We start from the raw sequence: 26,111 nt of genomic DNA on the forward strand, positions 1-26,111 counted from the left end.
TCAATAATTATAAAACATGTCATATATATTATTCTGAAATGGGCCAATCTGCATAATGAGTACATTCAATTTTGGGAGTTTAAGTATATGTTGATGCTGATACTTTGGTATTTTTACTTGAGAAGCATGTTGAATGCAGTACTTCAACAGAATATTCCCACACAGTAGTACTTCTACTTTTACTTAAGTACACAATCTGAGTACTTCTCCCACTTCTTGAAAACATTATCTTAATCATGCACCGTGCAGTAAATAATGGAAATGCAAGTAAAGTACCTCCATTACCTACCATATTCTGTTTCTATTATATTTTATTTTATTTACTTGTACTATTTTATCTGTTTTATTGTGTTGCATTGTTGGAGGAGCCTCAGCCTGTGACTTAATATTGTAATTGTCATAACTACACTGTATCTATGCGCACATGACAATAAAAGCCTTGAAACTTGAAACATGAATTGTCTTTTGTTTTGAAGGATGTGTTTCCGGTATGTGTTTCTCCGTCCATCTTGACGCCTCTTCGGTTACTCCGGTCATTCCATCAGAGGCTCTTCATCACCTGTCCTACCCTCATCGTGGGAATAATACACGTTATTAAACATCAAAACAGAGACAAAAATACAAAAATGGCGAGCAGCTTCTCCAGGATCCTGACCACCCGCCAGAAGATCGGTCTCCTGTCCGCGATGGGGGGCTCAGCGACGGCTGGGTTTCTGCTGCACCGGGAGCATGTCGGGGCTGGAGCTCCGGTCCGCAGGAGTTACCCCGCAAGGTAACGTTTTTATTAACATTGTATGTCCTTTCGATCATTAATTAAGAAGTCCTGATTATTATGCATGTTGTGTAATTTACCTTAATTAAAGAACATGGTGAAAAAGGCTGGGAGGACATGAAAGTAATGTTAACAGCCTGAAAAAACATGACATTAATACAAGTAAAACCTACAGTTATCACTTAATTGTTTTAAAACCATTGCCATTTTTTTCTATACTTTCTAAAGTCTCTTTGGGTGTTATGAAAGGCGCCTCCAAATAAAATGTATTATTATTATTATGTTCTTATCTCACGGTAGGAATATGCATTATGACTCAGATGCACCTCTCGCTCACCTTAATGAACCGACATCGATAGCTGTTAAGGCTGTTGTCCAGTAGGGTACAATAGGGATTTTTTTGGGAACCAAATGTGGAAAATCACGTCAAAATCCTTAATAATTGCCATCAAAAAGAGGGCAAAAGATGCATGCATAGCCCTCCTGTTATAATAATGTATTCAATCCGGATTAACTCAGATACATATGACTCATAACTTGTGCTATAGCTGTATAGATGGCATACTGATGGGATGGCTGATGCGTACGTGTCTAACTACATGTCGCATTATAAAGCATTGCATATAAAAAGGTAAATAAAATGTGATCTGCTGCTCAGATAAAGAACCCTGCCGTGTTACATTGATTTACATGCATTTCCTGGAGACTTATCCTAACCTTAACCATAACCAACACATGCCTAACCCTTACCCTTAACCTAACCCTTACCCTAACCCTAATCCTAAACCTAACCAAGTCTTCACCCTAAAATTAATGATCCCCCTCATGGGGACCTCCAATTTGTCCCCATAAGGGAGGCCAGTTCCCACACGTGACTATGTAAACAGATTTAGGTCCCCACAAGTATAGTAATGCTAGACCACACACACACACACACACACACACACACACACACACAGGGCTGGACTGGGACAGCAAATCGGCCCTGGCATTTAGACCCAGCCGGCCCAAATCCATAAAACAAACAAATAGTAGCGGTTATTGACAAGAAGAATAACTCAGTATAATTTAAAAAAACGCTATTATTATCCTTTTTACGTACCAGGGGCAAACTAAACTAATACATACAACAAGTATGTGTAACTATCAATCATTAGAAATTAGACCTTCAAACCCTCTCACAAAGCGAACAGTGACCGAGCACTAATAGGGGGGTCTGATGGTGGTGGAGGCGGGGAGGGAGCGGATCAACAACTTGAGCAGCTGTCAACTCAACATTGTAAATAACCAACAAAAGACGATCACCGGTTCATCTTGTTTTTGGCTTGAGAATAGTTTGGGCAGCGTAAGAGCGTGAGATTGAGAGTGAAAGCGTGTGTCATACGCTAGATGCGTGAGAGTTGGCAACCCTGCATTACCTGCTGCAGGTGGGGCACCAGTTATACAAGAGGGAGACAATAGCTGTACTTATTTTTTAATGAGCCACATGCCATGATGCACCAACTTCAGACTTCCTCACAGAGCCCCTCCTCCACCACACACGAACGCGCACATGACCAATGAGGGCACAAGATAAGTTTGTGCACAGATGGAAGGCTGACAGGCAGGTAGGCCAAAGCAAGTTCCCATCAGCAAAAACACGTGGGTTTGCTATCCTGGCTCCAAAATGGTGGAATGAGCTCCCCATTGAAATCAGGACAGCAGAAAGCTTACACATCTTCCAGACTGAAAATTCATCTCTTTCGACTCCACTTCGAGCGATAGAATTGTTAACAAAGCACTTATATACTAAAGGACTGGCTTATCTAAAGCCAGTTGAGTAGCACTTGAAATGTTTGGCTCTATGAAACCTGATGTACTTTATGATTCTGTTTTCTTCAAGGTTGTGTCTTCCTGGTGGAACGCACTTATTGTAAGTCGCTTTGGATAAAATCCTCAGCTAAATGCAATGTAATGTAATGTCTGGGGGGGTATGCCCACCCCCCAGAAGAAAAGTTTTAAAAATAACCCCTTAAATGATGACTTCTAGTTAATTTAAGGGGGGGGGACCCTATAGTGCCCTGCCTCCCCTTTCTATGACAACACGATAGAGATAGGACCAGATGAGTCTACAGGATGAGTCGACGGCATCTTTTCTTGGGCTTGTTTCTCCCACAGATTGACGCTCTGATATGACTCCCTGATAAACACTGCTATGTCATTGATTAGGTTGAAAAGTGTTCCACATTCGATGACATTTTGGGAGGTTTCAGCCAGGACAAGATTAAGAACATGAGCATAGCACCACACATGGACATGAGTGGGTGACTGGGAGGTCATCAGTGCAGAGAATCCTTTGTACCGGCCTTGCATATTGGATGCTCCATCCGTTGCATTACCTATACACACATGCCCTTGTCCAGTTTCAGATGCTTGAAGTATTGTCCGGTGGATGCGTGGCACTTCACTAAAGCCACAAGCCTCTCTTGCACAGTCTCATTGACATATTTTAAGATTACTGAACACTGATCCTGAGAAGTTATGTCTTGTGTTGTGTCCAGCTGAACAGAAGACATTCCGGCCTTCTGGACATCACTGGAGATACTTTCTTTGATTAGACTACGAACAGTTTCTATGATGGAGTTAACAGTAGTTTTGGAGAGTAGGGGGATGAGAGACCCTCTACCTTTTGTTCCACTGGATTGGTGCAATTTCTTGCTCTTCTCTACGCAATCATCCAGATGCTCTTTTAACCAGACATCATACTTTCCTAATAAAAGGATGAGCTCCAAAAAGTTACCGTGGTCCACGGTGTTGTCAGCTAGCATATATGCTCCCTCATTCTCCACCTGCCTGGACTTTCACCACACGCTCCAAAACCTGACGTCTCTTTCGGACTTGTTCCCTATGAGCAGACATCTGACTGCCAGCAAACATGCTTTCGATGTCTGCTTTAGAGCACCGTAAGAAAAAAGCTTCAGCATAGGTTGAATGTGTAATGCTCTTTTTGTGCTCCTCTGTACGCTGGTGTGCGTGCCTCCAATCTGACATTCCAGTTATAAAGACATACAAAACAAAACAACATATGACGTCCCTTGCAATATGACGCCACTTTCTGCTGGTGCCATCTTTACAGGTGAATACCGTCTGCACAACTGGATTTCTGGTATGTTGTTTTGGGTGCTGTTCTAAAAACATCTGTAACATAGATGGCTCGGGGCGGGCAAAGTAATCTATGTCCTCCTGCTCTTTGCTCTCCTCACTCTCCTCCTCTGGGGTGCTACCTGGCTCAACACGATGATACAGAATGAATGGATTCCCTGATGGAGGTCCATACAAATAGGCATTGACATAACAATACCACACAGTTAATGGTCAAAACTACATGTGTGCCTCCATTTTTTATCTATTTCTATATTATTCATTCTATATATTGTCAATCAAAACTACCACAACAAGCTGACTATAAACATTTTCTTCAGGTCCCAAAAGACCACTGTTGCCCTTATAACCAAATAAGTAAATACACTAAACAGAACAAGCTGCCAGCTGCCAGTAATGGTTCATGAATGTTGGTTAACTTTCAATGAGACAACGTATCAGAGTCCCATTAAGCTATATTTTAACTTGCCAGGGAAGACCTAAAAAAGCCAGCTTACTAGCTTGGAGGCTAACGAATGTTTCTCTTATAATATTTGTCTTATTAGTGCTTCATCAAAGGGATATTAATGGGTTCCAGAATTACAGAGTATCATAACCTTAATAATAATATTTTCCTAATTTTCTTAGCTTCTGCTTACCGCCAGTTCTCCTCGCTCTCCCCACTCGCGCTGATCTCTCTCCCTCTCATCATCTTCCTCACCACCAATATCGGCCACGGGTTAGAAGAAGATGGACCTGCACCTGTACTAAACATGTCGGTTATTTTGACACAAGCGGCAGCATCAGCACGAAAGGCCTGCTTTTTTCTTGCCCGCAATTGTTCTGCTCCCCCTTTTCGCTTGGCCTTCGCCTTCGCCATTTCTAACTCGAACTTTTTTTTTTCTCGAAAAAAAAGGAAGTTTGGCTTCAACGGCCGGCTCACCTCCTGGGGGCGTGATTTAATGATGCACACCGAGCGGCCCAAAGGGGGAGGTGATTAAAGATTTGATTGGGCCGGCCCAGTGTCAATTACTAAAAACATTTAAACAGAGGGCCAATATACCCGTCTTATGGGCCGGGACTTCAGAAAAAAAAAAGAAATGACGTGTCGGCCCAAAAGGCACGTCGGCCCACCGGGAAAATGCCCGGTATGCCAGATGGCCAGTCCACCCCTGCACACACACACACACACACACACACACACACACACACACACACACACACACACACACACACACACACACACACACACACACACACACACACACACACAAGGGGGGGGGGGGGCGCAAATTAAAGTTTAAAAGTCTCAAAAAAGCTACAACTACTGTCACAAACTGGATGAATGTGAAGTATGTTGTTAAAGGAGGATGAAAGCGTAATTAAGGAGCACTATTGGAGTGACTTTGATGGTTATTGGACTCAGGATTAATTCATTCTTCTGTATGAAGAAATGAAAGGACGGCGGAAGTGGAAACAATTCACAAAGGGATTAAAACGTTTAAAACACATGCTCAAAGTAAGCCGGATTTTGCCGATGTGTTTATGTGGATTCAAAAGTCGTAAATAATCTACAAAATGGAGGAGACCGATCTGATCGGAGCAACTGTGACAAATAATCCAACTGAAACCAGAATGGACAATGATATGTTTTAAAAATTCGCTTATCCAGAAAAGCCTGGTTTGGACACTTTACGGGCAGAAGAAACATTTCCATTAAAGAAAGAATTATACATTTCTGTCTTTGTATGCCTTTAATACTAACTTGAATTTGTATTCTAATTAATCAATTATTTTTTATATTTTATTGTAATGTAGAGACGAGGCTTTTAGTGACAATCATGTATTGCTTTACAATTATATGTAAAAAGAAGAAAAAAAGTCTGAATATGATATTTGGCCTCAAATCACCTGAGGCCTGGCGCCCCCCCTGCGATCTTTGGCGCCCCCCCAAGGGGGGCACTCCCCCCAGGTTGGGAACCACTGGTCTACTGTATAGATGTTGTGTTTATTTTGTATTTATTACATTTTCAACTAATGTGCAATGTCTCGTTAACATGCTGCCCTAATTTGGGATAAATAAAGTATTTAAACATTTCCTTAAAGTACTCGTTAGCTCCATTTAAAGTCGCATTATTGGATTATCCTTATTTCTTATGGTCAAAGAAGCACGTGAAGGTTCTCAAGATGGAGATGATCTTTATCATAATGGTCAGTTTCATCTATAAGAAGAATGCATATATGTTGGATGAACGTAGTGGATTGAAAGTATAATATTTTCCTCTGAAATGTGGTAAAGATGAAGTATAGCATGAAATGGTAATACTCAAATACAGTAAGTACCCCAAATGTGTGCGTATGTACGTACTTGGGTACCTTTTCACCACTGACTAAAGTCGTTGACATTGGTTTGGAGATTAGTCTTTAGGCGCCAACCTTTTGTCTGAGTGACCCAACAGGAACTAATGCCTTTTTCTTATCAAGCCTCATTGACACAATTACCAGGCACCATAATCACAATCTAACTTCATACCCACAGTCCTGCCAGCCGTATACGCCCAATTCCATGTTACTATTAATCATTAAACGTAGAGTCGTGCTAGGGTAAAGATACGGCTGATGGAAAAAATACAATTTCTGCTTATGCTGATGAATCATTTTGTTATACTAACTACACTAACATCAAATATGTATATGGTTTATTCATATAGCAGGTTTATTTATGATTGATAGCTGCGAAGATCGCCTAAATTCAGTGTTGAACAGTGAGACATCCATTGTTCCTAAATATATCACTATCGACCCTAACAAGGGCAGATTGATACCGTTATGAAATCATGCACGAACAAAAGTACACCAATGTGCATATTAGTGGACAAATTACCGTTTTTTTGGATAATTTCAATCTACATATTTTAGCCTTGCTTATCTGTTGGCAGGCAACAGGAACCCATAAGCTACTTAGTCTGTGCTGCTTTGGCAACTTTAGACTTTGTCTTGCCAAACCCAATTGAATTCCATCCCTCGCCTTAAGAAGGTTTTTTTGTTGTGTTTGGATAAAAGCCAGTGTTTGAGAGCAGGGCTTTTTGTTTCCACTCTACCCTGCCTAAAGACTAAATAATTAATTTAAAGACAGCACCGAATATGTTTGTGTTTTCATCAGCAGGATTAATTTACTCTAACATCAAAAATGTAAAGACCGTCTTCTCTATCAGGACTGATGAAGGATATTTTTTAACATCTCGTGTGAAACATTGCACAGTGTCTTTTCTGCCTGTCAAATGTAATACTTGAGACATTCAGGTGTCTTCTTCAACATACATATATATTTGATTATAACTCAATTTGTTTTTGTAAATATACAATATATTACCAAATGATAAAAACCTGGTAAAAAATCCAGGGAAATGTAATTCTGCAAGTTCCTTAAATGTGTGCATTCAAAATACATTAATATGAATGAATGTATTATTGGGTTTGGGTAAAACACATTCCTGAGCCTCTCCTTGTGTATCTGATACCATCCTGACCTCAGCAGAGAGAAAAAGCTGTAATCCGCATCTTCAATGATTCTTCCAGCATTGCTCTTGCATCACCTTGTATAATAATCCTGTATGCAGGGTAGAGTGTTTTGTATTTCAGCCAAAACATACCCTACGCTGTTATCATTACCTCAAATAAAACGAGTAGACATATTTTGCAGCAGGGTGTTCAATAGCCATAAGGAAACAGTTAGCTGTGTACGTGCCATGTGGAAGTGTCCTTGAATGACTCACTCACTATGCACCTGCTCCAAGGACACAGCCCTGTGCCCACACTGCTAACAAGTCTTTTTCCCCTCCCTTAACGATCAGCCATATGTTATCTTGAAATGTGTATTTGTGCAGTGCGGAGTACCCTGACCTGCGCAAACACAACAACTGCATGGCCTCTCACCTGACTCCGGCCATCTATGCCAAGCTGGTTGACAAGGCGACTCCCAACGGATACACTCTGGACCTGGCCATCCAGACGGGAGTGGACAACCCCGGGCATCCCTTCATCAAGACTGTGGGCATGGTGGCAGGAGACGAGGAGTCCTACGAGGTCAGATATCATAGTTTCCAAACACACAAATACACACACAAATACACACACACATACGCTCCTTACCTTTCACTAGAAAGGGTTTGCACATGTCCAAGGGTCATCCTCAGGAGCACTAGTAGGAGTTTGCACAACACTGACAGTCTGAAGAGCAAACAATAACATTTATTTTTATTTTTATAGAGGATAGACTGATTTGAAATGGGAAAAGAGAGGGGGGGGTGTGCAGAAAAAGCCCATAGGCCAAAGTTGAGCGCCAGTTCAGTAACGCCAGCTATACAAGTCCACCAACAGAGGCATCGACTGCTGTCAACAGGGAAAGCAGCAAAAAGTGTTTTAACAACCTTTAACAACTAAGAGGCCAACAAAATCAATACCATTTTAAGTGTAAGCCACATTTAGAATATTTGTTCCACTTTACGACAAGACGGCAGTCAGATTGTAATTTGACCTTGCAGAACATGTTAGTTGTTGCTTTGATCAGTTAGTTAGTTAGTTAGTTAGTTGTGTTAATGTGTGATGGTAAATCCGATCTAACTCTTAAAGTTACCAAACGTTATTGCATAAAAAATGTTAATTTCTTGGGTCTGTTTCAGGTTTTTGCAGACCTGCTGGACCCTATCATCAAAGAGAGGCACAACGGCTACAACCCAAACACCATGAAGCACCCCACCGACCTGGACTCCAGCAAGGTGTCATCTCACTGTCAACACAGAACTTCTTATTGTCAGAAAACTAAAATCAGTTCTATTTGATGTTTCTCATTGTAATGAGGCCACACCTCAGGCCACTATGATTATAATGTATTATTCTTATTCATTTTCTCTCTGTGCTTTTATTTAAGTAATTGGCATGTAAGCTGAGATATACATAGATATCTTGCAAGCATGATTAAAGTGAGATTATTGTCACCCATGGAGAGATGTAGGTTATATGTGCAGTAACTATTCTGCACACATTTGTGTACGTCCTGTATGCGGGTGTATGTTGCATGTATATATGTTATGTCTGAATGTTTAACAATAACTTCCTGCCCTTGTTTCAGATCCACTCGGGCAACTTTGACCCACGCTACGTGCTGTCGTCCAGGGTGAGAACGGGCCGCAGTATCCGCGGGCTGAGCCTCCCCCCCGCCTGCACCCGGGCGGAGCGACGGGAGGTGGAGCGAGTGGTGGTGGACGCGCTCGCCGGCCTGAAGGACGACCTGGCCGGGAAGTACTACAGTCTGACAGTGATGACCGACGCAGAGCAGCAGCAGCTCATCGACGTGAGTAATGTAGTTGCTATGGACAATCTTGCACTTATGTACATTCCCAAAGATATTATATAAGTGACTGTTATTTTGTATATATAAATTGTTGTGTTTTTATCTGTGTATATGTATAACTGTGTCTGTTGATTGTGTATATATAGGATATACATATTGTACACATATTTGTATTCGGGATTGTGGGAAACGGTATTTCGATCTCTCTGTCTGTACACACAAACTGAAAGATTGACAATAAAGTTGACTTTGACTAAAGCAAGGAGGATGCTCAGTGCTTACTATGAACATGTTGCACATTATCGAGGTACCACCTTTTTACTTGCAGTGCTATTGCAACCCTTAAACTCCTGCTAGTCACAATAATTGTTTGTATAAAGAAAGGTGAGCAGTGTTTTAGTAAACAACCTTTTGACAAAATATTTTTATAGAAAGCCTTAAAGTACAAGTTCAATGTTATTCATAACCAAAAGTCAAGTGAGATATAACACTAGAACATTTTACTGTATCATATCAAACTCTAATGGTAGAAGTATTGAATCTACATGATTGGTCGGAGGGTCATGCTAGGACACTTTCAGATATGTACTACAGTCTGACACAGATGACAGACGCAGAGCAGCAACAGCTCATCGATGTGAGCAAATCAGAGAGGCTGCTATGTCAAAGTCAACTTTATTATCAATCTTTCAGTTTGTGTGTACAGACAGAGAGATCGAAATACCGTTTCCCACAATCCCAAATACAAAAATACAAATATATATAAAAATATGTATAAAATATGTATATCCTATATATACACAATCAACAGACACATTCATACATATGCACACATTAAGATAAAAACACAACGATCAATACAAAATAACAGTCACTTCAATATCTTTGGGAATGTACATCAGTGCAAGATTGTCCATAGCAGCGTAAAAAGTGTCTGGTGCTAGATTTGAGTGTCTGAGTGTGTGTGGGGTGTTATAGTCCAGTGGCCCCCATGGACCATGATGATGTTGTGCATTATGTTTAATGTCTGTTTCCTTGTATCTTGTCTTGAATATTTGTCCTTGTTGATGTTGCAAATGGAGCTGCTGTGATGCAAGAACAATGTCCGATTTGAACTGACAATACATGTATTATTGGATCGTTGTATAGTATTGCATGGAGGTACCACTTGTGACTTGCAGTGCTAATGCTAATGTAAACTTGAGGGGAAAAAGGAAAGGTTAGCAGTGTTTAGTGAAAACCCATTTGACACCTTTTAGATATAACAATAATACATTGACTGCAGTTTTAATAATAGAACAACATTGGTTATTTTTCTTATTAAACAAACTATGAGAAAGATTGATCATGTTATTGAGTAACCAAGTTTCACACCTTGTTTCTGTCTTCATGTGATAAAACGATCCAAGTTAGCCATTGATGTTGGCACTTTAATATTAAAACGTCTGTTATCTGTATTTACAATAGGACCACTTCCTGTTTGACAAGCCTGTGTCTCCCCTCCTGACCTGCTCAGGCATGGCTCGTGATTGGCCAGATGCACGTGGTATCTGGTGAGTAATACCTGATTATAAAAGTTCTGATTGAGAAAACCTTATTCTTCTGAAACTTCAAGACAAGGCAGGGTATTATTAGCAAATATTAATTCTTTCATATACGTACACTTGCTACCAAAGCAATTGATCATGCGTGAACTGAAATGGGTGCATGAACAATTTTTCCAGAACTAATTTAAGATGTGAATAACGTTAACAGCTCACGGTCATTTTGTTGTAAAGGGTCCCAGGATAGACCCTTGTGGAACTCCTCAGAAAACTTTCTTTCAAAGGATGTAAATCTTTAAATGAAAACATAGGAGCTCCTATCCAAGAAGTTCAAATTAAGTTACAGATCACAAATGGATGCTATTCTATATTGTTTTGTGTGTGGTTTATCGTGGCAAAATGTGTTTCTGGAGACACCGTCTGTGGCAGTTATATGTATAGATAGCATTCTCAATTCCTACACAATTTTCTCGAAAGGTGCTAGTTGTCTCTTACATGGTGGTTATTTTTTGACCCGAGTAACATAATCAGTTATCTGAGACAGAGGGCATTTCATTTGATGTTTGTTTTTTAAATTGATTTATTCTCTGAGGTTAATTCGGACATCATTACATTACATTACATTGCATTTAGCTGACGCTTTTATCCAAAGCGACTTACAATAAGTACATTCGACCAGGAAGACACAACCTTGAGGAAAACAGAATCATATAAGAACATCAGGTTTCAAAGAGCCAATCGTTTCAAGTGCTACTCAACTGGCTATAGATAAGCCAGTCCTTTATTAGTATATAAGTGCTCTGTTAGCAGTTCTTTGTTAGTCATTCTATCGCTCGAAGTGGAGTCGAAAGAGATGAGTTTTCAGTCTGCGCCGGAAGGTGTGTAAGCTTTCTGCGGTCCTGATTTCAATGGGGAGCTCATTCCACCATTTTGGAGCCAGGATAGCAAACCCACGTGTTTTTGCTGATGGGAACTTGGGTCCCCCTCGCAGCGAGGGTGCAGCGAGTCGTTTGGTTGATGCAGAGCGTAGTGCACGTGCTGGGGTGTACGGTTTAACCATGTCCTGGATGTAGGAAGGGCCAGATCCATTCGCAGCATGGTACGCAAGTACCAGTGTCTTGAAGTGGATTCTAGCAGTTACCGGAAGCCAGTGGAGGGAGCGGAGGAGCGGCGTGGTGTGGGAACATTTTGGAAGGTTGAAGACCAGACGAGCCGCTGCATTCTGGATGAGCTGCAGAGGTCGGATGGCACATGCAGGTAGACCAGCCAGGAGGGAGTTGCAGTAGTCTAGGCGTGAGGTGACGAGAGCCTGGACCAGAACCTGCGTCGATTTCTGGGTCAGCTGTGGGCGTATCTTCCTGATGTTGAAAAGCGTGTATCTGCAGCAGCGGGTTGTAGCAGCGATGTTTGCAGTAAACGACAGGTTGTTATCTAGGATCACACCCAGATTCCTTGCAGTCTGAGTCGGGGAAACAACAGAGGGGCCGATGTTGATAGTTAGGTCAAGAGAGGGACAATCTTTTCCCGGAAGGAAAAGCACTTCAGTTTTGTCAAGGTTGAGCTTGAGATGATGAGCGGACATCCACTGAGAGATGTCAGCTAAACAAGCAGAGATGCGTGCGACGATCTGGGTCTCTGAGCGGGGAAAGGACAGAATTAATTGGGTGTCGTCAGCGTAGCAGTGGTATGAAAAACCATGTGGGCTAATGACAGATCCGAGCGAGTTTGTGTACAGGGAGAAGAGGAGAGGACCAAGAACAGAGCCCTGAGGGACCCCTGTAGTTAATTGACAAGGGTCGGACTCAGACCCTCTCCAAGTAACCCTGTAGGTGCGGTCTTTGAGGTATGAGGTGAGGAGGGAAAGTGCAGAGCCTGAAACTCCAAGTTCTTGGAGAGTGCGAAGGAGGATCTGATGATTCACCGTGTCGAATGCAGCAGACAGGTCCAACAGGATGAGGACAGAGGAGAGGGAGGCTGCTTTAGCAGTGTGCAGTTCCTCAGTGACAGCAATGAGAGCAGTTTCTGTGGAGTGACCTGCCTTGAAACCAGACTGGTGCGGATCCAGAAGGTTGTTCTGATGGAGATAGCAGGAGAGTTGTTTAAAGACAGCGCGTTCAAGTGTTTTAGACAGGAACGGGAGGAGAGAGACAGGCCTGTAGTTTATAACATCAGACGGGTTGAGAGTGGGTTTCTTCAGGAGAGGGTTTACTCTCGCCTCCTTGAGAGTGTGTGGAAAGTGACCAGAAGTTAGAGAAGTGTTGATGAAATGGGTGAGAAACGGTAGAATATCAGGAGCGATAGTCTGAAGGAGGTTTGAAGGGATAGGGTCCAGAGGACAGGTGGTAGGGCGGGCAGAGGTAATGAGGGTAAGAACCTCACTTGGAGAGAGAGGGGAAAAGGAGGTTAGTGTGCCGGTTGAAGGTGGCTCAGGTGATCCGGCGGTGAGTAGGGGTGAGTCAGAAAAAGAAGCGCGAATGTCGTAAACCTTTTTTTCAAAGTGGTTAACAAAGTCGCTTGACAGAAGGGAGGAGGGGGAAGGGGCTTTGGGGGGGTCCAAGAGGGTGGAGAAGATGGAAAATAGTTTTTTAGGATTGGAATAGGAAGATTGGATCTTATCTTGAAAGAAAGTGCTTTTTGTCTGAGAGATGGAAGCAGAGAAAGAGGAGAGGAGAGCCTGATAGGTTAGGAGGTCGTCACGGTGTTTGGATTTCCACCATTTCCGCTCTGCTGCCCGAAGGACGGTTCTATTAGCACGCAGTGCGTCATTTAGCCAGGGAGCAGGAGGGGACTGACGAGCCTGCCGAGATGTGAGAGGACAGAGAGAGTCCAGAGAGGATGAGAGAGTAGAGAGGAGAGTTTCTGCAGCAGAGTTTGGAGGCAGGAGTTGGAACGAGTCAGAGGAAGGGAGGGCTGAGAGCACCGAGGAGGCAAAGGTAGAGGGGGAGAGGGAACGAAGGTTACGGCGGACAGGTGCAGGATGAGAAGAGATTAGTTTGTTATGTTTGGAAAGGGGTAAAGAGAATGAAATGAAGAAGTGATCGGAGGTGTGGAGCGGGTTTACAGAGAGGTTAGAAGTAGTGCAGTTCCTTGAGAATATGAGATCGAGGACACTGCCAGCTTTATGAGTCGGTGGGGACGGAGACAGTGAGAAAGCAAAGGCGGTTAACAGAGATGTTAGTTCGTCTATCTTCCCCGTCTGGAGGTTGAAGTCTCCGAGAAGTACAGCGGGAGGGCCGGTTTCAGGGATGTGTGAGAGGAGATGATCTAATTCATCCAAGAAGTCCCCCAAGGCTCCTGGTGGACGGTAGAGAACAACAATGGTCAGTTGTATAGGATGGGTCACAGTGACGGCATGGAATTCAAAGGTGGAAGGAGTGAAGTTAGGTAGCTTGAAGAGGGAAAAGCTCCATTTGGGAGAGAGCAGGAGACCAGTGCCACCTCCTCTGCCAGTGGGTCTGGGTGTATGGGAGAAGGAATATGCTGTGGAGAGAGCTGCTGGGGTGGATGTGTTGGATGGAGTAATCCACGTCTCAGTGAGAGCAAGGACATCCAGAGACTGCAGGGAGGCGTAGCCAGAGATGAAGTCAGCCTTAGGAACAGCTGACTGGCAGTTCCACAGGCCGCCTGAAACTAGGTGCTGGATCTCAGTGGAGCACGTGGGATAGACGAGAGCGGGCCGGTTATAGCGATTAGGAGATACACGGGGCCAGTGATAATTGCGAGAAGACACATGAACAGGAATGGAGAAAATACACATGATTATAGCATGAGGGGCTGGAAAGCTAAACAAAAGAAAAATAAGAATAAGACACCAGTGATACTTAGCTCAAATTAGAGTAGGATTTGCCACCCTCGTGACTCCCGCAGGACTCCAATGTCTTTGGCAGTCTTACTCCCACAGGACTCCAATGTCTTTGGCAGTCTTACTCCCACAGGACTCCAATGTCTTTGGCAGTCTTCGGCTGTCTAACGCTGCCGCTGACGCTCAAGAAACAGCTGCCTAAATGGACGCCTGATTGCTGAGTTCTCACAGCTAAGGTGCCACGCCCCTCTAGTTAGTTAACTCTCAACAGCTGATGGGCGACAACGCAGAGGGGTGCGTATTTAAATGGAGCCCAGACAGAAACTGGACGCAGTGACAGTTTCACGTGGACAGATCTGAGATTTAAATTCTCTCAAAAGTGCCCTTTTAGCTACAACAACTACAGAACAATTATACAGAGTAGAATAACTGAAATAGAGAAGTCTAATTAAACAAGATTATTACTTACAGCGGTTTCTGCGTCCGAGGAGGTGTAGCAGCCAGGTCAAAGGAGTACACTGAATTAACTCGTTTTTGAGACCGCTATTTAACTGCTTTGTCAGCTGGGAACTGGTTTCTCCAGCTGTTTCTACACGTCACGCACAATCAACGCAGAGGGGTGCGTATTTAAATGCAGCCCAGACAGAAACTGGACGCAGTGACAGTTTCACGTGGACAGATCTGAGATTTAAATTCTCTCAAAAGTGCCCTTTTAGCTACAACAACTACAGAACAATTATACAGAGTAGATTAACTGAAATAGAGAAGTCTAATTAAACAAGATTATTACTTACAGCGGTTTCTGCGTCCGAGGAGGTGTAGCAGCCAGGTCAAAGGAGTACATCAGCTATGATTTGTAAGAACCTTTGTCTGAAACTGGCTGCAGTTCTTTAAAAAGAAATCCTCCAATTCTCCCAAATCAGGCAAATTGTCCAATGCCTATAGTTTTTAATATTTATCATTTGTAATGCCTTTCAATCTGGAACTTTCTGGCATTTAATGACCTTTACATTTAATTTATTGCAGCAGTAATGTCCTGATTGCTAAGGCTATGGTAGAAATGTATAAGCGATGCAGACAATACTCCCTCAGCCCTGAGTTTCGGCTTGTGTCCAAAAATAGCCCAATGCAACGCCTCAGCCAAACAAGATCAATCAGCAGCTCCCTCTCCTCTCCCTCTGCCTCTCCTTAATAATTCACCTTCACTTCACCCCTCCCTCATCTCTTCTTTCAGGTCTATTGGCAGCTTTCTCTTTCCCTGTCTGGTTCCGTCTCCCCTCCTCTCTACTTTCATTTTTGCACTTCCCATATGTCATGCTCTACTTTCTCTCATTTGTGCATATCATCCCCCACACTTCTACTTCATCATGTTCTTTTTCTGTCATCCTGTTCTACTTTTTTCGTACTCCTCTCTCTTCCTTTCCCCAGCCGGCTGTTTTCTTAACCTATCCATTACCTTATTAAATCCCTAACAATGTTAAGTAGGTCAAGGTGGACCAAAAGTCTTTGTAGTGCCTGACAGTGGCTATGTGCACTTCACAATTTATAATCTCATGTGTAAAAAGTTCACAGCTTGCCCCCTAGATGGATGGTAGGAGAGGTCATCGGGTCATTAAGGTCTAATGGATGCTTCCTCTGGGGAGCATGAATGTGTTCAGCAAACGTCATTCTACTTTGCTTTTCACAATTGTTATTTAATTATTTGTAAGTAGAAATATTATCTCTACTGTTGCAGTTTAGGAAAGGTCATTTTTAATCAATGATTTTATCACTGAGCACAATCTCGATTTTATGTTTTAATCTGAAACTTGGATAGACCAAAATAACAGTGCAGCTGTTCTTATCGAATCAACCCCTCCCAATTCTAGTTTTACGAGTCAGGAAAGAATGCATAAGAAACCTTCAATGCAAGAAGACAGCTCTGTTCCTAAATATCTATAGACCACCCAAATACTGTGAAAGCTTTTTTGATGACTTTACTGAACTGCTGTCTATAGCTGCATCATACTTCGGTTAAATTGATTCCTTGCGTCCCTCACTTGCGTCGTTTCCCTGCGACTAGTCCCTCCCACCAGGGAATCAAGGAGAGACGCAAGGAAACCACGAGAAGCAGGGAAATTAGTTTTAAGAGCAATGAGACGTCCTTTCCTCCGGAGCGTCACGTGAAGCGACGTCCATTTGTAATGACGCCGCACAGGTGATTGTCTGACAGCAGCCAGATCAGTGCATGCGCTGCATCGTCCAATCAGTGAGCGGTACGCAGTAAGGGGGCGGGGCGAGTGTCTGAGAATTTCACCGGAGGATGGTCTGGTAGTTCCTCGATTATCGCTCCTCCGTTATCGATCCTCGGTCCTCCGGCAGAAATAAGGCCACTTCCGGTGATACCGAGCCCGAGGAGCAAGGAAATGAAAAATAAGAGAAGTGAGACGCACCCTATAGTGTGTATTGACTTTGACCGTCTAGTCATTGTTGGTGATTTGAACATCCATGTTGACAACCCCCCCACCTTCATGTGTACTCAGGTCTCTCTTGAAAATAAGATTGAGTGTTTAATATCTGTAATATGATGAATACATATAGAGTCTAAAAATCATTTAGTATACTGGAGAACCTTAATCCCTGCAAAAATGAATCCATCCCACAGTTGTTGAACTTTGTATCACCCTCCATAGAGGCCCATTGCTGAGATAAACATGTCAATACAACACTTTTTAAGCGTTTCTCTTTTGTTCACAAAGTGATATTTATGAGTTTTTTTGAGTAATCCATACAAGACATTTTACTTTGTTCTTTTTACTTGATTTTTACAAGGATGTCTAGTTCCTTTTAAAGTAAATAAAATCAATAGCACAGTGCAGCCTTGCAGACTACTTTGAGAAACCCAGCTGTCAATGACCTGCGGCGGAGCATTTTATCTGATAACTGATGGTTCATAGTCTCCTTTCTACTTATCAATGTCACATTGATCCATTAATAGATAAACCAAATCTTCCATCAGTAATTATTAACTTATCCTACAATAGGACTTTATGAATAACTCAGCCTGGGGGAAATGTTTCAAACATTGATTTGTGTGTAACAGGGGTCTCCAACACGTTGAAAGTAGCTCTCGGATGACGAAAGGCCCCTGGTGTATAAAGCTTCATATTTGTATTTGGAGTAAAAGGAATCTGTGTTCAAGAATACTGGTAACTGAATCAAAATAAATGCCCCCGACTGGGTGCTGCTCCTCGATAGTTATAATGGGGCGGATAACCCTAACCCCCAGGGAAAGACATTGTATAACTCAATATTACATTATTGCACACAATGTACAACAATATTTTACATTACTGCCGATTTGTATTCCATATTTTATTCCATTTCTTTGTAAATGCTGTTATATTTTATATTTATTATTTTTTATATTTTTCTAGTTCCCTATCTGTGTTTTTAAATCTTGTTTTACACCAAGACACCAAGTCAAATTCCTCGTACGTGTAAACCTGCCTTGTAATAAACCTGTTTCTGATTCTGATCATTTATCTCTGTGCAGGCACAACAACGAGAAGACCTTCCTGGTGTGGGTGAATGAGGAGGATCACACCAGGGTCATCTCCATGGAGAAGGGAGGAAACATGAAGCGGGTCTTTGAGAGGTTCTGCAACGGCCTCAAGGAGGTAAAGCTGTGTTTGTGTAAGAGTTTGGACTGTTGATGTTAAGAGGAGAGAGAGAGAGGCTGTGATGAAGACAGAGGACACGGTACTTTCCATTATTTTAAGGTTTTTTCCCCTTATTTGTATTCTCTATGTATCTAATATATCTCAGGATGTTACTGAATAAAAAGGGATCACTGTGAACGTGACGTATGATAGTACACGTTGAAGATCCAAAGGGGATACTGAATGGCGGTTCCGATTGATCTCAATCAGTAAGGCATGACGCAGACCCAACGCTTCGTTGCTCTGATTGGCTGTAGGTTTATTCAAATTGCATTCGAAGGCATTTTGATCTGACCGCGGCCGCGCTGATATTATAACGCTAGAGAATTTCCACACCTTTAGTGAATAAAACTCGCCCACTACTCTTAGACTATTCCTTGCACCCCTCTTCTAGCATAAGCCTGAATGGTCTCAACCATATTGCATCAGTAACGTGCACTTGTTGTTACAGCAGGATCAGTTTCTCAACATTTAGCATTTTGCTTATTATTTAATTTAATTTGCTTTCTTTAACATAATTTGTCATGATGGGGCTAAGGTGGGGCTAAGCCATTTCTTGGTATGGCTGTAGCCTACCCCAGCCATACCCTGGCGCCGCCACTGACTGTAGGGATTGTTTTAGTTTAATACACAGTTAAAATGTCTCATTACCCATAATCCCCTCTGTTTCAGCCCTGTTTCCAAAGTGCTGATTCTCTGTATGTTACTTTAGATGAAAATAAGGAGCCCCTCCCCACGCCCCGCTGTGAGATATATTGTTACAAAGAACTCAATGGTGCTCTAGGAGGAGATTCAGGTGATAAGGGGGGGGGGGGGGTTACCTTGGTTGCTGATTGGCTAATGGTTACACAAGACAACACATCGTTATGACATCATAAAGTGGCCAAAATCTGATCAGCTCATTTTCAGACAGGTTTTTATAGAAATGGATCAAAAAGAGAGAGAATCTTTGTTCCTGAAACTTTCAGAGTCTCTTTCCACAGAGGGGACACATGTTGATGTAGAAGAGACATGGAGAAGAGGGGACACATGTTGATGTAGAAGAGACATGAAGAAGAGGGGACACATGTTGATGTAGAAGAGACATGAAGAAGAGGGGACACATGTTGATGTAGAAGAGACATGGAGAAGAGGGGACACATGTTGATGTAGAAGAGACATGAAGAAGAGGGGACACATGTTGATGTAGAAGAGACATGAAGAAGAGGGGACACATGTTGATGTAGAAGAGACATGAAGAAGAGGGGACACATGTTGATGTAGAAGAGACATGAAGAAGAGGGGACACATGTTGATGTAGAAGAGACATGGAGAAGAGGGGACACATGTTGATGTAGAAGAGACATGGAGAAGAGGGGACACATGTTGATGTAGAAGAGACATGGAGAAGAGGGGACACATGTTGATGTAGAAGAGACATGAAGAAGAGGGGACACATGTTGATGTAGAAGAGACATGAAGAAGAGGGGACACATGTTGATGTAGAAGAGACATGGAGAAGAGGGGACACATGTTGATGTAGAAGAGACATGGAGAAGAGGGGACACATGTTGATGTAGAAGAGACATGGAGAAGAGGGGACACATGTTGATGTAGAAGAGACATGGAGAAGTGGATTTTGCATAATAGGTGACCTTTAATTGATCGCCTGTGTGTCTCTCAGGTGGAGCGCCTGATCCAGGAGAGAGGCTGGGAGTTCATGTGGAACGAGAAGCTGGGGTACATCCTCACCTGCCCCTCCAACCTGGGCACGGGCCTGAGGGCCGGCGTGCACGTCAAGCTGCCGCTGATGAGCCGGGTAACACAGCAGCATTAATAGAAGGAACAAACTATTTATATTCCTATTTCAGCAGATCATGAGGCATCTTTTGTGCCACGATATTACTTGTTTCGCACGTTAAAAATCCGAGCTGCTGCATGGTGTTTTAACATCAAAGTATTACGTTCTGATATTATAAATAGTAAGTGTCAAAAAAGCATGAAATCTTATTGATCTTTGCTGTATAGTATTTTCTCTATTACAGATAAGTATGAGTTCATTCTGTTTCATCTCTACTGTTTATGTCTTTTACAAAAGGCACAATTAGTTGTTAATAATGTTAATAATAATGCATTTTATTTATGGGCGCCTTTCAAAGCTCTCAAGGACACCTTACAGAGCATAATTAAAAACAAGCCACAAAGAAGGTCAAACAGTAATTCGAGACTTAAAAGACAAAGATTTAAAAACAACAATCAGTTTAGAGGAATTATGATGTAGAATACGCCAGTTTGAAAAGGTGGGTTTTCAGGCAGGATTTGAAGGTTGAGAGTGAGTCCACATTGCGGATGTCTTGGGAGAGAGTTCCAGAGACGGGGGGCAGAGTGGCTGAAGGCTCTTGACCCCATGGTGGTCAGAAGGTACAGTGAGTTGTTACAGCAAAACATGGCTCACCTACATTTTCATAGTGCAATTCACTGCTGTTCTAAATATGGACACGTGCATTATAATCAAGAAGCTTGCAAATGGGGAACTTTGCTAACACAGCCAAACATTAAGCACAAGCTAGCTAGCTAGTTAGCTGAGATAACGTAAGCCAGCTCAGCGTGTGTCTGTTAACGCACGAAGCTCTCGCCAACAACTAAAAGACAGCCCAGAGGTTTACTCTTGTGCGGGCCTAATAATAGCACATTGATCATTATGCTAATTAAAGTGCTTTGAAGCTGTATATAATAATAATAATAAAGCTTTATTTATATAGCACGTTTCTTACAACACATGCAGCTCAAAGTGCTTCACAAAATGACACATCACAAGTTCAAAATACACAACTAGAAATTCCCCTCAGATTATTTGTTAAGAACTTTAAAAGGTACATGCAGCAAAATATAACATTTGATCAGGTTAACAGACACAAGGGGGTCGAATGTATGATAATACAAATAAAATAAAGAATGGTTTCTCTCCGACAGATAAGACACAAAAACTGAGTCGATGCAACAATATCAATATAAAACAAAGTGAACATATAGGTTCAACAGAAATACAAATAAAAAGATTAATAATGAAAGAACTCCTCTCCCCCACCCCCAAGGACCCCCGCCTGAGTAAGATCCTGGACAACCTGCGCCTGCAGAAGAGAGGGACGGGTGGTGTTGACACCGCGGCTGTGGGCGGGACGTACGACATCTCCAACCTGGACCGCCTGGGACTGTCTGAGGTGAGAGGCTGTGTATAATAATACGTTTATTTAGTTTGGCACCTTTCACAGAAATAGAATTCACAAGAAAGAACAAAAGTAAAAATGAAGACCACACAAACATGAATACAACATGAGGCAGAAACTTAAGGTTAACACAACACAGACCACGTGGAGTCCTGAGAGGAACACACATGAGAACAGAACGCATCACACATCTCAAGTAGAAACAAAAGCCAAAGTAGGTCTTCAGTAGTTTTTTAAAAGCTTCTACAGAGACTGCAGAGCGGATGTCTTTAGGGAGAGCGTGTTGGAGCTCCACCTGAAAGGCACAGTCACCTTTAGTTTTTAGACGAGACCGTGGGAGAGCCAGTAGGCTGAAGACCTAAGTGACCTAGTGGCGATGTAAGGATGGGGAAGGTCACGTATATACTCCGGTAGCTTGATGTAGGCCGAGTGAAGCCGAAGGGTGCGAGGAGAAATACGTTTCATTCAGTGGGTAAAGCACAAAGCATGTTTCTGTTCACATCTATGGATTAACTAACCAACAGCACTGGCTTACAGTTGTGTTGTCCATATGATTGACTGGTGGAGATGTATCGGTGCATTTCAGGGCAGGAAATATGCATGCTTTCTCAGTTAAAGGTGGGGTAGGTAAGTTTCAGAAACCGGCTCGAGATACACTTTTTGTTATATTCCATGGAATGCTCTTAACATCCCGATAGCAATGAATATCTGAAGTGCTTTGATAAAAAATCCATAAAAAAATGTCATCTGTAGAAGCCGTAGTACTGTAAAAAGTACAACCTACCTGGCCAGGCAGGTGCCTGTCAGCCTGCCATCGGGGCACAAACTTACCTCGTGCCCTCATTGGTCATGTGCGCGTTCGTGTGTGTTGGAGGAGGGGCTCTATAAGGAAGTGGCAGATTTTCTCCGGTTGTGTATTTTCAAATTCTAGCGATCTCGAGCCGGTTTCTCAAACTTCCCTACTCCACCTTTAATCACCCCTATTCAAACACAGATTCAATATTTATTGTGTCAGCTTTTATCAGTTACCATGTTGCCTTGAAGACATTAGTAATGAATATTAAAACTGCACCAATGCCAAATGAATGTTTTGTGCCAACAATTTATTTTTGGAACTTAAGTAGCAATTGCATTTTTGCACAAAAGAAAGAGGGGTTTTTGTTCCAGACCAAAAGGAGCTAAATCAGTTTTTACGAATTGCAAGAGGAGAGGATAAAGGGAGTAGAGGAAGAAGAAGGAAGAAGAGAGAAGTGTTCTTGTGCAGTCTGTACTTGTAGTCAGTATTTGTCATGTCCTTGTTCGTCATACAGTACAATGGAGCTGCTCTCTATTGTTGGGAGTGTGTGGTCATTTATTTAATTCTGATTACATGGAGAGAGGAGATGGCTCTTCGCTTAGTGCTCAGTAACATGCTGCAGATTCTAATTCATCTCATTGTCTTATGTATACATAACATGTAGATGTCTCTTTGCTATTGACTGAACACAAGCAGCAAGTGTGAATTAAATCTAGGACTTTTAGAGATGTCTAAATGTTGGAAGGAGAGAAGAGGCCGTCTGACTCCAACATGTTTGTTTTGTGAGAGTGTGGGCTGTTTGTGTCTTCCATCATTCAGACGTGTTTCCACTCAGGAGAGGAGCACTTTGAAGGTGGAGTCGACAAAGTAATAAATGGAGGAACAGATAACGCAGGAACAGCTGGAGGAGGAGAATAATGATTAGAGCAGAGACCGTGTCCTGGGTGTGGAACCACTTTGGAAAATAGCTCTCGAGTCCTAAAAAAGTATTTTCATGAGGAGATTCAGTTATGAACACATCAAGGTTTGACGACTTAAAAGCGTACAGGGACGTAAAAAGCCTGTTTATGTAAGTGTGTTTTTAAAAGAGATTTAAAAAATGTATCTGATTTGCAAGCCCTCTTCCCTCAGTTCCTCATTGCCGTATGACCCACAGTGCAGGGGACGTCATAGAGAAAGCCTAGTGAAAGTGAAAGTACTATCCAAATCTGGCTGTAAAAATAATTATTGTTGGAAATTCTTCGTCTTCGAGAAACGACATAATCTGCAACTATAGTTTATCAACTTTACTGATGCGGCAGTTTTAATGAGAGCAGCCGGCACGTGTCTGTTTTAGAGGTGGGCTTTACTTTGATGTTTGTTTAGAGGAGGCATTCTTTAAAAGGTTATTGAACGCTTGCTGATGCCGTCCGGCTGCTTGGTTCAGAGTGTAGACTGCTTGTGTTCATATGTGTCCTTACTTTAGTAGTGAGAGGTTTGCAGATGGCTGGGCTACAAACTGCTCTGTGTCCGCAGTTACAGACAGTACTTGGATAAAGCTTTGCATTCTGTACCTTTTAATTAGGGCTGAAAGATGTTGTTGGGAACCAAATAAAGAAATATGAATGATGTGTTTAAGACATAACAATATTCTGCTTTAATAAATCACATGTTAACCATAAAGGAAATGATTTGTATCCTGCTGGGAGACTTGTTGAGGCATAGAATGAGAGTGGTGCAATGCGGGACTGAGCAAATCAATAAATACATCATCCAAATAAGATTTTAGACATTTAAAAAAGTACAAATCAATATGTTGTGGTCTTTGTTGATTTGTTGACATTCCAATAAAGGGAAAATTCTGAAAAACATAATTGGGGAATGCATTTGAAACAAAAAATATGCATAAAATAAAAAAACCTCACTCAATTCATAATTTGATGATCATATTTTAATTTCAAAATGACTTAAACGTGACATGCCCCGCCCCCCCGCTCAGGTCCAGCTGGTGCAGACGGTGATTGACGGCGTGAACTACCTGATCGAGTGTGAGAAGAGACTGGAGAAGGGCCAGGACATCAAGGTGCCCCCCCCACCCCACAAACTATTCAAGTAGACACTGACCCCCCCCCCCACCCCACAAACCTCTGGGCACACACCTGCACAACCCCCCCCTGCTCTGTTCCCATAGATACGATCAATATCTATGTAACCTCTCATTTCTCCCACTACTTATCTCGTCACCTTCCCTACAGTATGCCTCTCTATAATATAATCTACATATATAACATATATATGATCAATCAAACCCGGATTACTGCATTCTTTCGGATGCTTTTGAAGGGTTTTTATATGAAACTCAAGATCAAACGTAGCTATAAAATGGCAGCAAACATTTATGAAGGATGCACAAACTGCAGGCTGTTGTAAAGGAGCAAAAATGGCCGCCTGTATGCCCAGTCTAAAATGGCCGAACATTATCTCTGCTTCTGAAAACACTCCTGTCCACTAAACCTGGCTGTACCTCGCCTCAGTCTCTTCCTTACGCATGTCCTATACTCAGAATATCACCCCCCCCCTCCTCCCTGTGTGATGGTGCCTCATCTTATTATGTGATGCTTGTGTAAGTCCATCCATTTGTGCTCCTACTCTCCATCGTAGATTGTGCTTCTTTTCACTGTAAATGGTTTTGAATGTAGATTAACCGACTGAAGAGGCTCCAGAGGATTTGTATGTTTGGTGAAACACTGCTGTCAAACTGTTGAAACACACACTGGCCGGGCTGAACTGTAAACAGAAGCAATATCATTTCAGCTCATCTTGAATGTCACACTATAATATGTTTTATTAAAGAAAACCTCTATTTAACCGTACATCCTCTGTCCGTCTCACTTGCTGATGACGCGCTGTTTGATGTTCTTGTTTCTACATGACAGCAATGCCATTCTTTGATTTCCAGGAGGATTGTAATGCTGGTGCATGCATCTCAGGCTTTAGGTTACCATGGTAAACCAGCATGAGGAATATGATTGCGATCAGCGTGGTTGCAAAGTGTCATGTGACAATGTCCAGTCAGATGCATAACTAACTGTATCATGTTTTCACACAGGGCCAAGCCAGATAAATGGAAATGATAGCTTTTCTTTACATCATTTAACACATTAGGACGCTTGCTTTTACTTCAAAGGCAGTCTTCTCTCAACTTCAATGAAAGGATACATCAGGTGATTTTATATTGTTTTATTTTCACCAAATAATCCCAGTAGAATCAGTAGTATTTATTTAAAAGCTTGATATCTTATTCCTCTATGACAGGGGTGTCAAACTCAAGGCCCGGGGGCCAAATACGGCCCGCGACTTCATTTTATGCGGCCCTCAAGAGCGTGCAAAGAATAGAATACGTTTATTATACGGTTACATGCCACTTTACAGAAGCACATTGCCCATATACTACATGTCCCACAATGCATCTCATTTTGTGACATGCGCACTGAAGGGACTTGCAATTTTCCCCAGACTTCTGCTTTCAGACTAGTTAATTATGAAGTCATTATACCCTCTCCGATAATAATCAAATACAGAGGCAATAATGTAATATAATACATAATTTTATATATGTATATTTATATAGCTACAACCGGCCCTTTGACCCCCCTGCTCTATGACATTACAGAAGCCATGGGAAAATAAATAAATGATCTATGGTTTGCTCTCCTGTGTTTTGATTTGTAATGATTGAATTGAGTTTTAACAAAATGACCTAACGATGTTTAGGACACCAATATGCTAACTGTGCTAGCATCGCTCACTTGTGGCAATAATACGTATCAATGTTTTT

The 26,111-nt window shown here is 42.1% G+C and overlaps 1 protein-coding gene across 1 annotated transcript; it reads left to right on the forward strand.

Annotated features, from left to right (window-relative positions):
• Positions 1-495: 495 nt before the first annotated feature.
• Positions 496-25,146, forward strand: LOC117448550 (creatine kinase U-type, mitochondrial-like). Its single transcript, XM_034085864.1, has 9 exons — positions 496-772; positions 7,780-7,978; positions 8,575-8,670; positions 9,024-9,245; positions 10,713-10,798; positions 18,127-18,250; positions 19,956-20,090; positions 21,367-21,492; positions 24,273-25,146. The coding sequence occupies exons 1-9, from the start codon at positions 627-629 to the stop codon at positions 24,387-24,389; spliced, it is 1,251 nt and encodes a 416-aa protein (XP_033941755.1). The 5' UTR covers positions 496-626; the 3' UTR covers positions 24,390-25,146.
• The last annotated feature ends 965 nt before the right edge of the window (positions 25,147-26,111 follow it).

This window comes from Pseudochaenichthys georgianus, chromosome 6, assembly GCF_902827115.2.
Source record: "Pseudochaenichthys georgianus chromosome 6, fPseGeo1.2, whole genome shotgun sequence".
NCBI lineage: Eukaryota > Metazoa > Chordata > Actinopteri > Perciformes > Channichthyidae > Pseudochaenichthys > Pseudochaenichthys georgianus.